Source organism: Elephantulus edwardii, unplaced genomic scaffold (genome assembly GCF_000299155.1).
Source record: "Elephantulus edwardii isolate Elephantulus edwardi_28Jun2011 unplaced genomic scaffold, EleEdw1.0 scaffold00103, whole genome shotgun sequence".
NCBI classification, from domain to species: Eukaryota; Metazoa; Chordata; class Mammalia; order Macroscelidea; family Macroscelididae; genus Elephantulus; species Elephantulus edwardii.
The window spans coordinates 10851798-10871843 of record NW_006399853.1 but is presented as its reverse complement, the minus strand read 5'-3'; the positions used below and the strand labels follow the sequence as shown (position 1 = coordinate 10871843).

Below are 20046 nucleotides of genomic sequence, written 5' to 3'. Positions count from 1 at the left end.
TGGGCTATTTGTGCTTGCTTTTTGAGTCGTATTTTCTTTTTTTTTTTTTTAATTTAGGTTGTTTTTTATTAATTTTAATGAACATTTACAGAGATTTTGGGTTTTCATTCATTCATTGTTGCACTACATTTCCTGTATTTTTAAATGCTGGAAAGGACACAGAACACAAGTATTGAAGATCTTGACTGTATTTTTGAGTGTAGGCGTGGTCTGGTGTCTTCCTGTGACTGCAGAGATTCTTCCCCTGTGTTCTATCCCCACCATCTCACCGACGACCACTGGCATTCCAGTGGGTAAGCACTTGGCTACTGACAGTATTGTTGTTAGTTCAAGTTCGTCAGTTGCTCCACAAAATAAGTGTAGCCTTCTGCTTCTATTAAGTTTATAGGAATCTCTGTGGGACACTTCTTGTCCGTCACCTGAGATTGCTATGAGTCAAAGTCAACTCAATGTCATTGGGTCTGGGCATGGTGGAGGGCACTGTCCCATGGCCTCTCAAACAATACAGAACGTTTATTATTGTTGCTTTTACGTGCTGTCAAGTCTGAACTGACTCACACCAGACCCTCCACAAGTTTTCAGAAGCTGTAAATTGCAAGGGGGGAGGAGATTGCCCATCTTTCTTCCTTGGAGCAGCTGGTGGCTTTGAACCACTTGTTTTTGGGTTGACAGTGGAACTCCTAACACACCTGACCACCAGAGGCCCATATAAAAAGTTAAATGTTTTGATATATTAATTAATGTTTAAACAACTGTAAGGAAACCAAAGAAATTTCATACCTGCTTTGTATGTAAACTTAAGAGAGAAGAAACTGAATCATAGACTTATTTATTTTAAAAGGTAAAACAAAATTTTGAAAATAGCTCAGATGTTAGTGAACCTACAGGGATGGAAACTCCTGAGACTGGGGCCCTTTGGCGCCCTGTGCACCTGCAGCAGCACCCAGCCCTGGGTCACCTTGCAGCCAAACAGCCAACAAGCCTGTGATGGAAACAGTAACACCATGAGGAGCGAGTGAGCGCCCCTGACTACAGGAGCCCGACCCCTAGGGCAGTGTTTATCCAAAAGCCGCTCAGGAGGGAGGCAGGAGCAGGCAGGACAGAGGAGAGGGTGCCAAGGAGGAGAAGCATGCAGTTCTACTGAGGGAATTCTAACTAGTGCTGAGAACAAGATGTTCACGAATGGTTAAATGGAATTAAAAAAAATGTGGTTTATAAACTTGCACCTAAACCATGACAACAAAGAAGGTAAGATGGGAGCTCTGGTGGCCTAGTGAATAGAAGCTGCACTGCAATCACAGAGGCACACGGCTCGAATCCACCAGATGCTCTGCTGGAGAAGGAGGGACAGTCTCCTTCTGTACCAGTTGGATCTGATTTGATGGTACACACAAAAGAATATTTTTTTTAAAAAAAAAAGGTAAGACAGTCAGTCAGTCTCTTCCATGTCTACAAATTCCATATTCTTAGATTCAACCAATCATGAATCACAAGTTCTTGGAGGGTGCAAGAAAAAAAGAAAATTAAAGTGCTCCAAGCAGTTCCTCAAAAGCTAAGAGGGAGCATAACATTCTACTTGTGTAGCGTTTATATTTGTTCTGATAAGTTGTCTAGAGAGGATTTAAAGTCTATCTTGTTGTCGTTGACCATCATAGCGGCTCACTGAACAAAGGTCTGAACCTTGCCCTGTCCTGCATCATTACTGTCTGTCGTGCTCAAGTTCATTGCTGTAGTCACTGATTTAATCCACGTCATTCAAGGTCTTCCTCTCTTTACCTTTCTTGGCATGATGTCTCTCCAAGGACTGGCCCCTCCTCACAGTATACCCAAAGTATGTGAGAAGGTCAAGTATATCAGATGCTCAGGACCACACTATTTCATATAAAGCATTTGAGCATCCGTGGATATTTGTATCCCTGAGGTCCTAGACTCAGTCCACCAAAGATATCAAAGGATGACTGTACAGGCAAATGACTGAAATGGTGCATGGAGAAAGGAAGTCTCCCTCCCCCAGCTCTGTCTCTGAGCCATGCAGGCTCCATTCCCAGAATGCAGCAGTTGTTACCTGGGTCTTGTATGTCTGTCCAGGGGGTAGACACACTTGAGTGTGTGCAAAGAATGTAAGTATGGGGGAAAATAATAAAGGAATGTAAGTATGCACCCTTGCATACCAATACACACACGTACACATACGGGGCCTGATGATGCAGTGATTAATGGCTCAACTGCTAATCAAAGATATGCATTTTAAACCCACCAGCTGCCCTGCATGAGAAAGATGTGGCAGTGTGCTTCCATAAAGATTACGGTCTTGGAAACCCCATGGGGCCATTTTTCTCTGTCCTGAAGGCTCAGTACTAGTTGGAATCAGCTGGGAAGGTTTACCCACACACATAAGTACGCATGTTCATGCATGTGCTCAAGAATGTGTTCATATTATATATTAATTCTCTATTTGAAATAGTGGAAAGCACAGTAGGGTAGGCATCCTCTGGTTTCCCCCCAAGCAGTATAGTTTGTTTTGTTTTGTTTTTTTTATTATTTTTTGTGTGCATGTACCGTCAAATCAGATCTGACTGGTACGGGAGGAGATTGTCCCTCCTTCCCTGGCAGAGCATCTGGTGGATTCGACCGTTCGCGCTGGGATTATAGTTGCAGCTCCTTGCCACTAGGCCACCAGAGTTCCCCATCAGTATAGTTTGGACACCTTCCCTCTCAGCACGTAACACAACTCTGCCTTGTGGCTTTCTATCATTTATTTTTACTGGCTGCATAGGCTTCCGTTGTCTGAATGTTTAACCAGCGGCACATGGTTGTGGGTTTTCGTTGCCTCTTGTTGTTCTCACGCAAGTCCACTGAGTACTTGTAACTAGGTAGTTGTGGTCCTGTACTCAGTCGCCCTGGATTATGTGGTCTCTCCCACGCATCTGTATCTCTAAAAGCCCACGGCTGTTGAGTCTATTCTGGGTCATAGTGACCCTGGATGACAGAGGAGAACCATCCCCAGGATTTTCTGGACTGTAAATCTCCGGGATGCTGACTGCCTCATCTTTCTCCCTAGGCACAGCTGCTGGTTACAGCCTTTGGGTTGCCAGCTGGATGCTTTCCCCGTTATACCAGCAGGTCTCCTATTGCATGTGTTTGGGGGATAAAGTCCTGGAAGGGAGTGAGTCTTGTTTTATGATGGTGGTGATATTAGCTACCGTTGACTTGATGTTCCGCTCATGGGAACCTCATGTCATCCAGTCAGCTGTGTCATCTAATCAGAGGTGACGAAGAGGGTCTGTCCGCCCTTTCAACCCTATGCATCATCAAACCTTTTCATCTCGGTCAACATAGTAGATAAAAATCTGTGCCTCCCTACAGCACTGGATCACATTTCTCTTAGGAACTGGAATGTCTTTCCAGGGCCATTCGAATTTCCTTTTTGGTAACTGTTTCTTCAGGTTATATGGCCATTTTCCCCTCTTAAATTTTTCTACTAGTTTATTTACAAAATTAAAATACATTGTTTTTAAGAACAAATTTTTTCAGTTGCCCCCATCAAATTGTACAACCCCATGATTAATTCCCCCCACACACACATCCACACATCCTCATCCCTCTGCTTCCACCGTCTCCCACCCCTCTTGGATCCTTATACTCTTTCTACAATAATGGTTTTAGCTTGTGCCTTTTCTTGCTGGTTGGGTTTACATCAGCCAGTGTAGCTTTATGGTCTTTGGTGAGTCTAGAGGCAAAGATTCCGAGTGAGAAGTGAGTGGCCATGGTGAAGCTGAGCTTCGCTTCCAGTTCTTTGTGTTGGAGCATTTCTGGGTGGCCACGGGCAGAGGATGTGATGAACCCAGGAGCGCTCTGGAGATCTCTGTGCTGGTGACGGTTTCCGTGGAGTCGACCCCAACCCAGGGTGGCCCCCTGCGTGTCAGAATAGAACAGTGCTCCACAGGCTTTCAGTGGCTGGGTTCCCCACAAGTTCACTGCCAGGCTGATTCTCCAGGAAGTCTCTGAGGGAACTCAGACCTTCAAATCACCCAGGAGCTCTGAAAACCGTTTAACCCACTGCCATCACGTCAGTCCTGCCTCATGGTGACCTTCCGCTGGGTTCTCAAGCCCGTAAGAGGGAGTTCTTTCAAGGGAGTTCTGGTGGCAAACTGGTCTTTCAAATCCACTCAAGGTTCCATGGGAGAACAATGAGCAATCTGCTCTCATGCAGTTTACAAGCTCAGAGGCCCCGTGGGAGGTCAGCAAAGAGCAAGTTCGGACATGACAGCAATGAGAGAAATCTTTATAGGAGACTACTCGTTTTTCTCTCTCAGAGTGTCTAGTGGATTTGAACTCATGACCTTTTGATTAGCAGTTCAAAATGTAACACATTATGTCATCAAGACTCCTAATGGTGTTTTCATGTATGAGTGACATAAGCATCTATTAGAATCCAGGGGTAACTCTGAGCTATGTCTGACCCCTCTAAGTGCCTGACTGGACAAGTGGTTGATAGTTTTGCAAGACGCGTCCATGCATTGTTCCTTGTCGATCTAAAGGGCCATTTGGTGAAGTTGCATCTTTTTGCTGGAAAATTTGTTCTTTTCCAAGTGTCTAGCAGAGTTCTCTAGTCCATAGAAAAGATTTGATCGGAAAGGCAAATGAGCACAAATGTTAATTTTGCTGCCTTGCTAAGGTTCTTAGTGTGGTGTTTCTCAAGCCATGTTGATGGACGTTCTGTGACTTTAAAATGTACGGCCATATGGCCACTGAAATGTGATGTTGCTTCACTGCAGGCCCTCTCAGAACTTTGCTGTCCCAGTGTATTCAAGGACTGGCCAACGAAGAATGCAGTTTGCTGTCCCTACAAATGAGAGAACTGTCTTCACCTCCTTCTTATGATCTTTGATTGAAACACCGCCCCAACAATTAGCTTTGAGTTCAGCACAGAAGTGGGAGTAGATTTTATTTGATTGCTTGCTGGCTTTTCTGAATTAATCCAGCAGGGAGCCTTACCTGGAAACAGGTTTATTGATTCCTTGACTGCAGTGAGAATTCTGAAATTAACTGGAAACTTTTCCTTGGTTAAGTAGCTAATGAAGATACACTCCATAAGTCATAAATAATATTGCGAAAAAGTAAATACAGATTACTGAAGAATACAAATAATGAACTTTATTACATTTTTTTTAAATTGTAATTTCCTTATTGGCGTTTTCCCTAGTGTGGCTTTAGCTACAATTTGACTGATCATCACTGTGTATCTGTGTTGTTACAAATGGCAATGCTCAGAGCATGTTTTCTAGCCCAAGTGCAAATTTCATCAGAACAGAAAGTTTAAATGCGAGGAGAGCTCTGGTGGCCTAGTGCCAAGAAGCTGCACTGCAATCCCAGAGGTGCACGGTTCAAATCCACCAGATGCTCTGCCGGGAAAGGAGGGACAATCTCCTCCTGTACCAGTCAGATCCAATTTGACGGTACGCGCACACACACACACAAAATAATAAAAAAAAAAAAAAAAAAAATAAAAAAAAAAAAAGAAAGTTTAAATGCGACAATACTGCTTATGCACCTTTGGTGAAATGAACGTCTCCTCCCATAATGTTGACAGGGAAGCAAGTCACAGAGGCATAAACATGGGAGAGTTGAAAAGCAAGACCAAACGGCACGTGTCTGGGGATGCATGCATTATAAACCGTGCAGAAAATCCAGGGGACAATGAACATGGCCATTTGGGGCAGGGTTGTCTGCAGCGTGGCAGTCTGAGGAAGTGTCCTCAGGAAATTGTGCAGAAGGGGCTCTGAGAGCATTGCAAGTCATTGTACAAAGCCGAGAGACCACCACATTCAAAACTGTGGGAGGAAACCACCACCACGTAGCACCAGCCAGGTTGGACAGAGGTGGTGGGATTGGGAAGCAGAGAGAAGTATTTTATGGGACACTAAAAAACCTGATAGAAAGCTGTGAGGAGTCAGAATCGGGTTTGATTTAGGGTTTTGGGAGTATGAAAAAGGAGCCCTGGGTTAAGCATTGGGCCACTAACTTAAAGGCTGGTGGTTTCACTCTGCTGTCTGCTCTGTGGATGAAAGATGAGACCGTCTACTTCCAAACCCATGAAGCCGTTCTCCTCAGTCCTGCAGCCACCCTGTGAGTTACAGTGGACTCAGTGTCAGTGGGTTTGATTTTTGGAGAGTTGGGGCAGGGGGATATGAGCACTGTTCTCTCCAGCTGATGCTGCTTGGAAGTTTCTGGAACATAGGCATAGTGGTTGAATGGACTGAACTCAGTTGGCACTGTGAACGTGACACTCTCAGAGTCTGGGGGTCAGTGAAAGCGGTATGTACAACCCTGACCTGGAATCAGGATGCCAGGCCCGACAAGAATCATCCCCAACCCCCCACATCCATTGAATATTTAATGTTTTATAAATTTTAGAAATGAAATCTGATTGGTTTTTTTTTTAAGAAAAAAAAAAAGAAAACAAACCACAAAAACATTCCTTCCTTTAGCTGGGAACGTTAGGGACCATTGGCTTTTTGTTCTTACGTGAAGATTACTTTAGAGCTCTGATGGTCTGTGAGGGGGTCCCTGGGTGGTGCAAAAGCTTTAGGTAATCAACTGCTTATCCAAATATCAGAGGTGCAAATCTACCCAGAGGTGCTGTGGAAGAAATGTCTGGCAATCTGCCTCCTAAAATTCAGCCTCAGAGGCACACCTGGGGCCACCATGAGTTGGCATAGAATCAGCAACAACTGAAAAGAAAGCAAGTGTTCTGTTAGCAACTTGTGAAGTTGCCAGACACATTAATTCTCTACTGAGGCTTCTTGCCCTCTTTTGTTTTTTCAAGACTGTACGTGGCAAGTCAAAGCGAACGATCGAAGCTTCCACGAACAACCTCACTTCATGAACACGAAGTTCCTTTGTATTAAGGAAAGCAAATATGCGGTAAGTTGATATTATCATTATTATTATTATTATTATTATTATTATTATTATCATCATCATCATCATTAATTTCAGTGAAAATATACAGAGACTCTGGATTTCCATTCATTCATTGTTGCACTTTTCTCCCCTCCCAATCCTCCCCCCTAGTACACTACCCTCTTAGAAAAGTAAAAGAAAAATTCTTTCATTGTTTTACAATCCCTTCCCCCAGGTCCACTTCACTGTGCAGCCTTCACTCTGGACTCCTGTCAAGACAAAAATACCTGATCACATATCCCTTTTAAACAGTTCTCTCCCTCATCTGTTTCAATGCAGTATACATTATTAAACCTATCTTTCTCCGTCTCCCGCCAACCCCGATGTCAGTCCTGTTTTACAACAGTGGCACCATGCAGTATTTGTCCTTTTGTGACTGAGATATGTCACTCAGCATAATGTCCTCCAGGGTCACCCATTTTGAATAATATTGCATGAGTTCCTTGTTTTTCAATGCAGCATAGTGTTTCATTATGTGAATATACCACAGCTTCTCTATCCATTCGTTTGTTGATGGGCACTTAGGTTATTTCCAACTCCTTACTATTGTGAACAAAGCTGTAATAAACTTGGGTGTGCATTTATCTGCTTGGGCAGCAGTTATGGTCTCTTTGGGGTATATTCCCAGTAGTGTAATTCCCTGTAGTGGAATTGCTGGGTCAAATGGTATTTCCTCTATTTGCAACTTTTTGAGAAAGTGCCACACCACCTTCCACAGTGGTGTTGCACCATTTTACATTCCCACCAACAATGAATAAGGGTTTCCGTTTCTCTGCAACCTTGCCAGTATTTGTTGTTTGCTGTTTTGTTAAATTTTGCTATTCTGATTGGGGTGAGATGATATCTCATAGTTGTTTTGGGTAAATTGATTTTTAATGTCCAAGATTACCTTTATTAAAAGCCAGATTTTTATTATTATTTCTTTTTAGTATACCTAATACTTGTTTACTTCGTGGTACATCTTCTTGCTACGTAGTCATTGACTTGTGACTGTTAGTAATCTGTTGTTTCTTCTATACAATTCCACTTCTGTTCATCCAGTAATTTCAACTCCTCTGAGAGTGAAGTGGCTTTGAAAGCTTCCTCATTGTTAATAAGATATTCAAGATTTACAGCTTCTCACTGTTATGTGCAGAGCCCTATGAAAAACGTTTTATGAAAGATCACCCTAAAAGATCAGAAGTCTTGTGTTTGAAAGTCCTAACGAGTGTGAAAAATGAATTTGAAGGGTGTATTAATTTCTCCTGTCCCCTGTCTTCTACCTGTGGGGATTTGGAGACCTTGAAGATGTTTTCACCTCAAAAAAATGTTCAAGAGGGAACTCTGGTCACTTAGTAGCAAGAAGTTGCACTGCAATCCCACCAGATGCTCTGCTGGAGAAGGAAGGGCAATCTCCTCCCATGCCAGTGAGATCCGATTTGACGGTACACATTAGAAAATAAAGATAAAAACAAACACACACCCCAAAAAAGTGGTTAGGATACCTTTAATGCCCCTGCTTATGGCAACTAAAAACATTTTTATTACTTCAGAACACCTGTTAATTGTGGGCTGAGTCCTGTAAGTAGTGATGAAATCTTTTATATTCTATTATATAGTAAGCCCCCTGCAGCTTAAGGAAAATTTCTGCTTTGCCCAAGTCAACATCATTCTCCCTTCGAATGTCCAGAGAGCAGTAGTGGGTCTCTGCTTGTTAACTTGTACCTTTGCCTTGTTTTCGGAGAGGTTTTGATGAACCAGGGAACCTGACAGTATTCACGAGGTCTGTTTTCTCAGGGACTTTGTTTGAAGTGAAATCTTATTATTCTCTCTCACTAAATCTTTCAAGTGGTCATGCTGAGGCTTCGTCACAGCTAAAAGCTTAAAGGAAATCTTTTGATCCTTTTTGACTGGCATATTATGCCCCTTCATCATGGGACTTGAAAATTTTTTGCACATGCGGAGATATTATCCAGGAATCCTGGCAACACAGAGGTTAAAGTGATAGGCTGCTAACCAAAAAGTCAGTGGTTCAAACCCACCAACTTCTCCATAGAAGAAAAATATGGCTTCTGCATCTGTAAAAATGTACAGTCTTATGAATAGCAAAATCTAATAGAGCAGTAAACAACAAATGCTGGTGAGGTTGCAGAGAAACTGGAACACTTATTCAGTGTTGGTGAGAGTGTAAAATGGTGCAACCACTATGGAAGGCTGTATGGTGCTTTCTCAAAAAGTTGCAAATACAAATACCAGTTGACCCAGCAGTTCCTCTACTGGGAATATACCCCAAAGAAACCATAACTGCCACCCAGGCAGATATATGCACACCCATGTTTATTGCGACTTTGTTCACAATAGCAAAGAGTTGGAAACAACCTAAGTGCCCATCAACAAATGAATGGATAGAGAAACTATGGTATATCCACACAATGGAATACTACACTGCATTGAAAAACAAGGAACTCATGCAATATTATTCAAAATGGGTGACCCTGGAGGACATTATGCTCAGTGAAATATCTCAGTCACAAAGGACAAATACTGCACAGTGCTACTGTTGTAGAACAGGACTGACATCAAGGTTGGGGTGAGACTGAGAAAAATTGGATAAATTATGTATACTGCATTGAAACAGATGAGGGAGAGAACAGTTGAAAAGCGATATATGATTGGTTATTATGACAGGAGTCCAGAGTGAAAGTTGCATAGTGAAGTGTACTGGGGAGGGGGGGAGGGGGATTGTGTACCAAAGAAGGAGGTTTTGTTTCACTTTTCAGAGAGAGGAGAGAACTTGGGGAGGGGGGGACAGGGAGAAAAAAATCAACAATGAATGAATGGAAATCCATAATTTCTGTAAATGTTCATTAGAATTAAAAAAAATGTACAGTCTTAGAAATCTTATGGGGAAATTCTACTCTGTTCTATACAGGTCACTGAGTCAGAGTGAATGTCGTTGGGATTTTGGTTTGTAACAGTCACCATATTATATGACATCAGTTAGAATGACTTTTTTTTTCTTCCCACAGAATAATGCAATTAAAACTTACAAGTACAATGCGTTTACCTTTCTGCCCATGAATCTGTTTGAGCAGTTTAAGCGAGCAGCCAACTTCTATTTCCTGGTCCTGCTTATCTTGCAGGTAATGGCCTTTGATACGTCAGCTCTGATTCCAGTTAGGGTGACGCATGAGCATTCAGCGTTGCAGAAGCATGGAGTGTGGATAATGTGAGCTCTGTGTGAGTGAACTTCAGGGGTTTGGAGGGAGCAGCGCCTCCTACACAGAAAGACCAGCTTGACAACTGTTAAAGCAATGATGGAGAAGGAACTCATGGAAATGGAAGTTTTGCATTCTGTGATTTTGTTAAGCATTTATTTCATACTGATGGGACGGTTAAAACTGACTTTCCCAAAGTGAAGAGAACAAAAATCTTTACTTTGTAAAATTATTATTTTCTTTCCTAGCATTTTAAGGTTCTTTTTGTATTTGCCCTTTATTTTTATACTTAGAAGACTTCATTTCCTCAAGGTCATTGTTGATTTTTCTTAATATCTTGGTCATGTATCTCAAGAACTATTTCTGTGGGAGAGTTCTGATGGCCTAGTGACAAGAAGCTGCACTGCAATCCCAGAGTTGTGCAGTTCAAATCCACCAGAGGCTCTGCTGGAGAAGGAAGGGCAATCTCCTCCTGTACCAGTCAGATCTGATTTGATGGTACACACACAAAAATTAATTTTAAAAAATTTTTTTAAAAACTACTTTTGTGGACTGATTTTTTCACATTGGAATAAGCTCCCTTTGTGTCTGAGTTCTTCCTCCACCCCCTTAATTTAGCTGAGTATTTACAATATCTGAAAAGCATTCATCTTACACCCTCACCCCCTGCAGCATATGGTGTCAAAAATTTGGGGTGATAGCTGTTTTAATCAAGGGAATAGCTCACTCTAGCTGGATCCCAGAGGACCGACTTTTGGCACCTGATGTGCAGGTTACAGAGGACACAGGTGTAGCTGTTTTGTTTTATCTAATATTTCTATCAAATAGTGGCTTTAGAAAAATTCTCCATCTACCCCAACTACTAAAGCCATAAGGGTTCTCTGAGAATTGTAGTGTGGGCATCTAAGTGGCACAGGAGAAACATGGGGAAGAAAAAGAGAAGATACAAGAGAGAAATGGATCCTCAGAAGATGGAATAGAATGTCGAGTTTGCCAAGTTAATAGTAAAGAAGGCTGGTGGCACAGTGGTTAAAGAGTTCCGCTGCCCACAGGGAGGTTCTTGGTTCAAACTCACCAGCTACTTTTAGGGAAAACGTGGGACAGTCTGCTTCCCTAAAGATTTACAGCTTTGGAAACCCCACGGGGCAGTTCTTTTTCCTATGACTCGCTGGGAGTTAAAATTGACCCAGTGGCAGTGGGTTGACTTGATAGTGGGGAGTGTCCTTACAATCGAGGAGAAAGCCAGAGATGGGTGTGTGCAGGCAGAAACGCTCCACGTGGGAAGGGGCCTATTTTTGCCCTCATTTCCTTTTAGTGAGGAAAAGACAGCTCCACGTATTGTACAGAATATCGAGAATAGGCAAATTCTCAAAGACAGGAAGTCGACTAAAGTTAGCAGTGCTCGGGGAAGCTGGGTGTTACTGCTGGGAGGGGACTGAGCTTCTGCTTAAGGTGGTGAAAAAGTCTCAGTGAGGATTATATGTGATCCAAGCAGCCAATGCCACTCAACTGTGCATTTAAAAATGCTTAAAGTAAGGGGAGCTCTGGTGGCCTAGTGGCAAGAAGCTGCACTGCAATCCCAGAGATATGTGGTTCGAATTCACCAGATGCTCTGCCAGAGAAAGAGGGGCCATCTCCTCCTAAACCAGTCAGATCCAATTTGATGGTATACACACACAGAAAACAATAAAATAAAAATTTAAAAAAATATGCTTAAAGTAGATGATTTTGTTAGGATGCATTTGAGCACAATAAGATAAAACTCTCAAAAAGTAAGAATATCCACTACAAAGAGCAAAGCTGATGACGTCAAGTAAAATTGCTGTAGTTTATCTGTTAGGTACCAGGTTACAAAGTCACATCAGTGTCCAGGTGAGGTCACAGAGAGGAGGTTTCAGAAGCCATGGCCCCACGCGCGGCCGCAGGAGGCCAAAGGTGGAGCAGGGAGTCTGTGGGGCTGACTTGGTGGGTCCTCTTCCTGTGTGTTCTGCAGGGTGGAGACTTGTGTGACATGGGGAGTGAGGTGGCATTGGCTATCATTCCCTGTGTGCTGCACGCGCCTTCTTGAACACGTGTGCGTGCTTGCTTTCTCTCCCAGGCGATCCCTCAGATCAGCACGCTGGCCTGGTACACCACCTTCGTGCCCCTGCTCTTGGTGCTTGGCATCACCGCCATCAAAGACCTGGTGGACGACGTGGTAAGGATCCCTCCTGCCGGCTCTCTAGATGGTGCTGAGCTCATTTTTAATGGGTATGAGCATCTCCCCTCTGAAGAGTTTTGAAATAACGCTCACCCATCTCCCTTTTAAAGGCTCGTCATAAAATGGACAGGGAGATAAACAACAGGACATGTGAAGTCATCAAGGACGGCAGGTACGGGGGGGGGAGCCTTTCCAGCGCCCACTTTGTTACTCTTGTCCTGGTGACCCTCCGTTGGCTTTGTCAGGCTTTAATTCTTTTTGGAAGGAAGTTTCTCATCTTTGTCTCAAAGGGCAGAGCTAAAGATTAGAACTGCCCACCTTTTGCTTAGCAGCCAACATGTCCACACTCCAGCACCAGAACTCTAATATAGAGAAAGTGCTCGATGAATGTTCACTTGGTGCAGACAACCGTGACTGACAGTACCAATGTAGTACTTATTTTTTTAGCAAGAACTTTTAATGCAGAACATGAGCTTCAAGTGTTAAAAATAAAATGACTAAAGCCCAATTCTAAGACATTTTGAGGGTCAATATGGAAAAAAGTAGCCTGTTTACAGCTGCATATTAACAGGCCTGTTTTGAATATAGAATGCAGCAATTTTTATCCACTTCAGGACAGTTCTCCCCTCCACACACAAAAAAACCAGCTAAGTTCCAATATTACCTTTCAAGTCACCTACAGTCAGTGTTAGGAGTGGTGGTGAGATCCACAGCCTGTCCACAGAATGCCATTAGCCCACAATATTGATAGACCACACCAATAAACAGGAGCCCAGAGTTTCTTCAAGACTAAGGATGATCCCAGAGCCTCCCACGGTGGAGCCAAGCCTGTGTGGACACTGTTGGACATCTGTGGCTCAGGGAAGGCCAGAACCTCGTCAGGAAGCTGTCCCATCACAGTACAGGAGTCCACAGGACTGCCTTTAATAGTCCCTAAGAGATATGACAAGAAATCAAAACCTGCCATCTGCTCGCTTCTGACTCATGGTCACCCTGCAGCAAGTGGTCAAGGCTGTAAATCTTTTTGGGAGGAGACTCTTGCCTCTTTGCACTAAGGAGCAGCTTGTGGATTTAAACCGCTGACCTTTCAAGTAGCAGCCCAACGCATTATGTATACACACCATACCATCCAATCACTTGCTGATTTATAACTTCAGATAATGAAATATAAAGTACAGTCATTCCATTTCTTAAAATATAGGCCAGGTTTTTACTATGTTCTAATAAAATTGGAGAAATTAAAACATTAAGTATACACTTTGAAACCCCAGATCTTTTTTTCCTTTTCTGTAAACTAATTGGGGGGGGACCATAGCTTCTGGGTTTCTTCCTCCCCCGAACCCCAAGATTGTTAGTTGCGGTGTCTTCCTAATGATGTGTGGGTATGTCCCCCTCCATGAACACCTTTGAGACAGAGCACTGCATTTTAAAACTTGCTCAAATCTTGACTTTTGAAAAACGTAAATGTGTGATTTCTGCAGAGTCTAATACTGAAGGTAGTAATCTTTATTTTATTCTACATTTTATCATTCTTATTACAGTTATTATAAAAGTAATACATACAACCAAAAATAGTTATAAAATAGAAAAGTTTCAGTTTTATGCCCATATTTCCAGCTTCATTCTCCAGAAGGCTGTGAACAGACTAGTATCTATGACCTTGCAGACCTCTGCCCCCCATCTATATACACATACACAAAAATGAAATCACAGTATGCTCTGCACTTGCTCTTTGGGTCTACAAAGTTGTCATAGACAGATCTCTGTCTCCCCTCAAAGGAGAAGAACTCTGCCAGACAGCTCAGATGGAAGAGAATGGGGAGAAGGAGTGAAGGGTATGAGAAAAACCAGAGTGCAGCCTGGATATACTTCGTGGGCACCAGACACACATGTAGACAGCGCCTGCTGAGTCCTCCGTCACGTTGGTGTAGGGTGGAAAGAACACTGAGAAAGAAGAACACCATGAAGGAATGCAGAACATTTAGTAAATAAGTACAGAGAGTTTCCTTTCTCTTTATATCATCAAATCAGATCCGACTGGCACAGGAGGAGATCTCCCCTCCTTTTCCAGCGGAGCATCTGGTGAATTCGAACCGCATGCCTTCAGGATTGCAGCATAGCTTCTTGCCACTAGGCCACCGGAACTCCCTAGTACAGAGAAGGGTTTTTTTGTTTGTTTTTTATTTGCACTGTTTATTACATCGCTAGAAAAAGAATCCCAAGACTTTTTGTCCTGTGTGTTTTCGTCTTGCTTCCTCGTGGTTCATGGTGCCAGATGAAGTTGTCAGTACAATGAAACCAAACTGATGGGACGGGAGCAGATGATTCTGCCATTTTTCTAGATCTTTGAGCTGCACATCAAATCTGGGGCTGAGAGCGCCACACTTGTTTAACCTGCCTATGAGGTTGACAATTACCCCCGCTCTGTGATCATCAATGATTTCACATTCACCAATGTCACCATGCTTCATCGTCACGGTCAGGAACCGAACGATGACTTTGGAGCACATCCTGGTAAGAACCTGGCGCTTGCCTCTCTTCTCGGTGTTGTTGATGTTCTTGAGAGCGTCAGCCAGGACGTTCATGCGCACCATTGTGGCGGCACGGAATGATGGTGGATAGAGTACAGAGAAGTTTCAGAAGAGAGCAGCCATTGCAAAGCTCTGTGATTTGATCCCATACAACTTGAGATGCCACTGCCTACCCACATGTGTGAGCCGGATCTTGACAAGAAGCAGAATCCATCTCAGGTTCTGCCAAGAGGAGACTTTATCCGACGGACAGTGGGCAGGACGCAACATGTAAAGATGTCTATGCTGAAGTTAGAGGCAGCTTGAAGTCATTGCTGCTTCCAACAGGACAACAGGAGGAAAGAATACAGTGTGACAGGGCTGTTGGGGGAGCGTGCCTGCAGGAGCTGGGGTCATGGATGGAGATGGTCAGAGCCAGAAATGCAGCCTTTGAAGGAAGAAGGCAGAAGAACATCAGTCACTCTCTTGTCACCTTCCAGCTCTCTCTCTTTGGCTGAATCTGAGCAGAGTCAGGGAGCGAGGGGGCAAATAGGGCAGAACGTGCCCCTTTCTGGGCATAAATCTCTCAGAAAGCAGGACAGAACAAGGGGGAGAATGGGCCAGTGTGCCCAGTATGACACTTCCCTATGTCACAGTGATGGCCACGTGGTAAAAGGAGCATGCTTTGTCAAGTACAAGCCAATTTTTGTGACTTAGTGATGTTCTCATCGTCTCCAGAATCACTGCATTGTTTTGACAGTCATAGGATTCTCACTTAATGTAGCTGCATCATCCAACGGCTGAACTTTTCACAAATGTTCCCCTTGCGGATCTCACATTTCCCGGAATCTTTGGCACTCAGCAACAATCATTCCAAACCCCTTGCCAGGAGCTTTTCGAAGCCAGCTGACTTTTGTTATGTTTCATCCTTAGATTCAAAGTCACCAAGTGGAAAGAGGTTCAAGTTGGAGATGTCATTCGTCTGAAAAAGAATGATTTCATTCCAGTAAGTGAATCCTTACTTGTTCCTTGTTCTCCTCTGTGTCCTGGCGCTTGATGTCTCCTGGGGAGAGCCTCTTGTGACTGGTGTGTTTTGTTTGACACAGGCGGACATTCTGCTGCTCTCCAGCTCTGAACCCCACAGCCTCTGCTATGTGGAAACTGCTGAGCTAGACGGGTACGTGTACCTGAGAGGGGCCCTTTTTGTAACTTACCTGTGATTGTTGCATCGGTGCAGTCTGGGAGAAGTCAGTTCAGGCTTTGCCTCTGCCACTGGTTGGCTGTCAGACCACTATTCACCGTTCCCACTAGACCAACGTCTTTTTCCTTCTATAAAGTGCAGCTTTCAATAGCTGCCTTTTCTCAGGAAAGGGAAAAAGCTCAAATATAAGAATATGTGCCAGAGCCCTTTATAAACTGCTGAGCCGTATCCAGACAAACAGACGTGACTTTTTTCCTACTTTAATAAAAAGAAATGAATTCTTTCAGTCTAAGAGGAGAGACGTGCTAATGCAGGGTGCCAGTTAGTTCTAGGGGGAGACTTCCTCACACCCCTTTTTTCTCCCTCCTCCCCCCTCCCCCAGTATGGACAAAGGGCCTCACCTCTTGCAACATCTGGGAACCCTTTGTTCCTTGGAAATCTCCATGTGTCCTGCCATCGGTGTATCTTGTGTCTACAAGGTTCTCAGCACAAGAACCCTGATTCCAAAGGATACTTTCCACTCCCAGCTCTTCTCTGAATATAAATGGCTCTTAAGAGTATGCCTTATTTTCCAGAAAATAACTCTGAAAAATCTTCTCCTAAAAAAAAATTCTTTGCCAATAGGCAATTTTGAATTTGTAGGTTTGGATTATTATACTACCACTGAGTAAAAATAGAGTTCAAATTGTGTACAGTGTTTAATGGGTCCCGGTTACTTTATGTATTTTGATGCACCATGTCCAGAACAAATAAATAAACTTCTTCATTTGATTAACTATTATAAGTTACATTTTTAAGCAGTAGTTTGACCATCTAGCCAAGTGATAAGAAATTAGGTTACTAAGCAAAAGATAGAGAGCTCTGGTGGCCTGGTGTAAGGAGCTGTGCTGCGATCCCAAAGGCACATGGTTTGAATCTACCAGCTGTTGCACAGGAGAGAGATGGTCAATCTTCTCCCATATGATTTACTGCCAACCTCCTGAAGGGTCAGCTGTGAGTCAGTTCCAATTCAAGGGTATACACAACAAGAAGAAGCAAAAGATCGTATGAGAGGTGTGAGCCCCTTTGTCTTAAGTACAGTTTAAAGAAGACCAACTTTTGCCAGGTGAGGAACTTTTTTCAGGGGGTCACCTCATCCAATCCTCAAGTTCCATGGTGAACAGAGAGCTTGGAAATAAAAACGAATTATTTGGGTTTTGCTTCCTGGCTAGAATACCTCGCCTTAGTGTTATTTTCTTTTTATTTGTGTGTGTGTGTGTGTGTGTGTGTGTGTGTGTGTGTGTGTGTGTGTGTGTGTGATTTTCTTTAAACTGCTTTTTTAATGCCTCTAATGGGGTCATTTCTTTCTTTCTTTCTTTTTTTTTGGTCCTCCTTCCCCAGAGAAACCAATTTGAAGTTCAAAATGGCACTTGAAGTAACAGATCAGGCTCTCCAAAAAGAAAATGCCTTGGCAAAATTTGATGGTTTGTACAAACATGTCTTACTTTGTTGTGAATTTTACTCGCGTGACTCAATATTTACCGATTAAAACTGGAAAATTTTTCATATGTGTTTAATTATGACTCATCTTATTTTGTTTTAAGGTTTTATTGAATGTGAAGAACCCAATAACAGATTGGACAAATTCACGGGGACACTCTTCTGGAGGAACACGAGTTTTCCTTTAGATGCTGATAAAATTTTGCTGCGTGGCTGCGTGATCAGGAACACTGATTTCTGCCACGGGTTGGTCATTTTCGCAGGTACCGTCGGAGCTCCTGGGATTGAGCTGGAATAGACTTTCAGGGTTTTGGACGTGATTGCTTTTCAGTCTAACTCTAAAGGATGCTGCTGCAGTGTTTAAGCATTCAGCTACTGGCCAAAAGATCACCAGTTCAAACCCACCCAACAGTTCCAAGGGATAAGGTCATGATAATCTTCTCCCTTAAAAGAAATTCTGTGGGAGAGTTCTGTTATTTATCATGGGGCCACTATTAGTCTTTAATTGTCCTAATGACACCCAACAACAACTAGTCTATTGAAACTAAACTAAATCCATCATCATAAAGACAGCTTTATATCAACTCTATGGGAAAGAAGACCCGTTGGGTCTGCATAGCTTGGAATCTTTTACAAGGAAAACTGCCTTGTCTTTCTTCCACAGAGCAACTGGTGGGGTCAAACAGCTGGCCTTTCAGGCAGCAGGCCAGTGCTTAACCTGCAGTACCACCAGGGCTCCTGCCAAATGAAGCATCGTTTATTGACATGCCAGTAGGTTGATTTTTTTCCAATTGTTGATCACATTGGATTTTATATTTCTAGGAGCTGACACAAAAATAATGAAGAACAGTGGGAAGACGAGGTTTAAAAGAACAAAGATTGACTACCTGATGAACTACATGGTCTACACGGTATTTCTTTTCTGTTTCACCAGATGAGAGCTAGGTTGCTAACTTCCTTCAGTCGTGTTGTTGGGTGTTCTGAGAAAAAGGAAACGCCTGTCCGGTAGCTGAGCAGAAAGATGATCAGAAGCACAAAACCCTGGTGGCGGTCGGGAGGAGGGTTTGCTTAGCTCTTCATGGAAATGCCACAGCTCTGTAGGACCAGTCCCCTTGGGAAGGACACTGCAGTGATAAGGTGCCCCAGTCGGTTGGGTATTCTGGTGACTTGAATGATCAGTTAGCAAACCAGAGAACCCTAAGAATTCCCCTTCAAAAACATGTGATCTGCATAGTTACTGTGCAAAATATTCATAATCACTGTCATTCATTCTGTAATGCATATGTTTCTTATAAACTACTAAGTGTTATAAGAGTTTAGACAGTGGTTTGTGCCATGTTGTTGTTGTTAGGTGCCATTGAGTCATAGACGACTCATAATGACCCTCTGATCAAAAGGCCTGAGCACTGTTCATAGAGTTTCCGGAGGCAAGCCTTTCGGAAGTGGCTGCCACTCCTGCTTCCGAGCTTGTTTTAATCGGGGAACTCCACCAAACACTGTCCACCATGGGGAACCATTATTGCGTTTGGCACATCAGTGTCACAATGTTCAGCTTCACAGCAACCACGAGTTTCCTCTGTACAGCAATGCACAGACCAGTGCTATATCGCCTAGAAGAATGTTTAACAAAAAAAAAAAAAAAAACAAAACAATTTGAACCCGGCTGCGGATTAAAATCACTCACCTTTTTAATTGTTGTGCCATGTAGTGTGTTGATAAGAAGTTGGAGTAGAAGCGTATATGGGAACACATGGCTGCCTCTGCCCAAATATATTGGAAAATCTTGTGATTATTTACACAAAAAGAACATTATGGGGCTTTGGTCCTGGAGTCCATGTAAGGCTGTGAGTTTCCCGTGGGCCTGATAGAACTGACATCGGTCTATAGCATTTACACATTTATGCATTTAAGTATTTGTTGTCTTCCAGATCATTATTGTTCTGATCCTTCTCTCCGCTGGTCTGGCCATTGGCCACGCCTACTGGGAAGCACAAGTGGGCAATTACTCTTGGTACCTCTATGATGGAGAAGACTATTCGCCCTCCTACCGTGGATTCCTCACTTTCTGGGGTTACATCATCGTGCTTAACACCATGGTACCCATCTCACTCTATGTCAGGTAAGGCTGTTCCCTCCTCGGCCTCTGGATCTAAAGGAAGAAGGTAGTACGTACTCCCAGGGTAGCGTCTTCATTTCCAGTAATGATTGTTTCAAAGGTCATAAGGAACTTCTGGTTGGTGCCAGGCACAGAACTTCTATCTCATCCTCTGTACAGATAAGCTAACTGAAGTTCAAAGCTCAGATACCACTCCCATTGCTTTTGCTGATAAGATTCCTTCTCAGGTGGGCTTCAAAACCTATGTCCACAGCAGAGCCAGGGAGCAGGTGAAGATCTAGAATGCCATGTGAAAATGTAGTGTTTAGGTTTCCTTTTTAGGAACATTGTTAACCTTTTAAGTAAGCTTTCTTTCTTACCATCTGCCCATTGTTGCT

General features: G+C 43.2%; 2 protein-coding genes across 2 annotated transcripts in view; one reads left to right on the top strand and one right to left on the bottom strand.

The window, feature by feature from the left end:
• Nucleotides 1–20046, top strand: part of ATP8B1 (ATPase, aminophospholipid transporter, class I, type 8B, member 1) — a 71388-nt gene that overhangs the window by 11466 nt on the left and 39876 nt on the right. The window contains exons 2-11 of the mRNA XM_006891741.1: nucleotides 6830–6927; nucleotides 9975–10088; nucleotides 12262–12360; nucleotides 12474–12535; nucleotides 15807–15879; nucleotides 15980–16050; nucleotides 17455–17537; nucleotides 17658–17816; nucleotides 18376–18464; nucleotides 19482–19672. Coding sequence (XP_006891803.1) covers nucleotides 6830–6927; nucleotides 9975–10088; nucleotides 12262–12360; nucleotides 12474–12535; nucleotides 15807–15879; nucleotides 15980–16050; nucleotides 17455–17537; nucleotides 17658–17816; nucleotides 18376–18464; nucleotides 19482–19672 — 1039 coding nt within the window. The remainder of the gene's footprint in view (nucleotides 1–6829; nucleotides 6928–9974; nucleotides 10089–12261; nucleotides 12361–12473; nucleotides 12536–15806; nucleotides 15880–15979; nucleotides 16051–17454; nucleotides 17538–17657; nucleotides 17817–18375; nucleotides 18465–19481; nucleotides 19673–20046) is intronic.
• On the bottom strand, nucleotides 14568–14960 carry LOC102851715 (40S ribosomal protein S15a-like). Its single transcript, XM_006891740.1, has one exon. The coding sequence runs from the start codon at nucleotides 14955–14957 to the stop codon at nucleotides 14568–14570; it is 390 nt and encodes a 129-aa protein (XP_006891802.1). The 5' UTR covers nucleotides 14958–14960.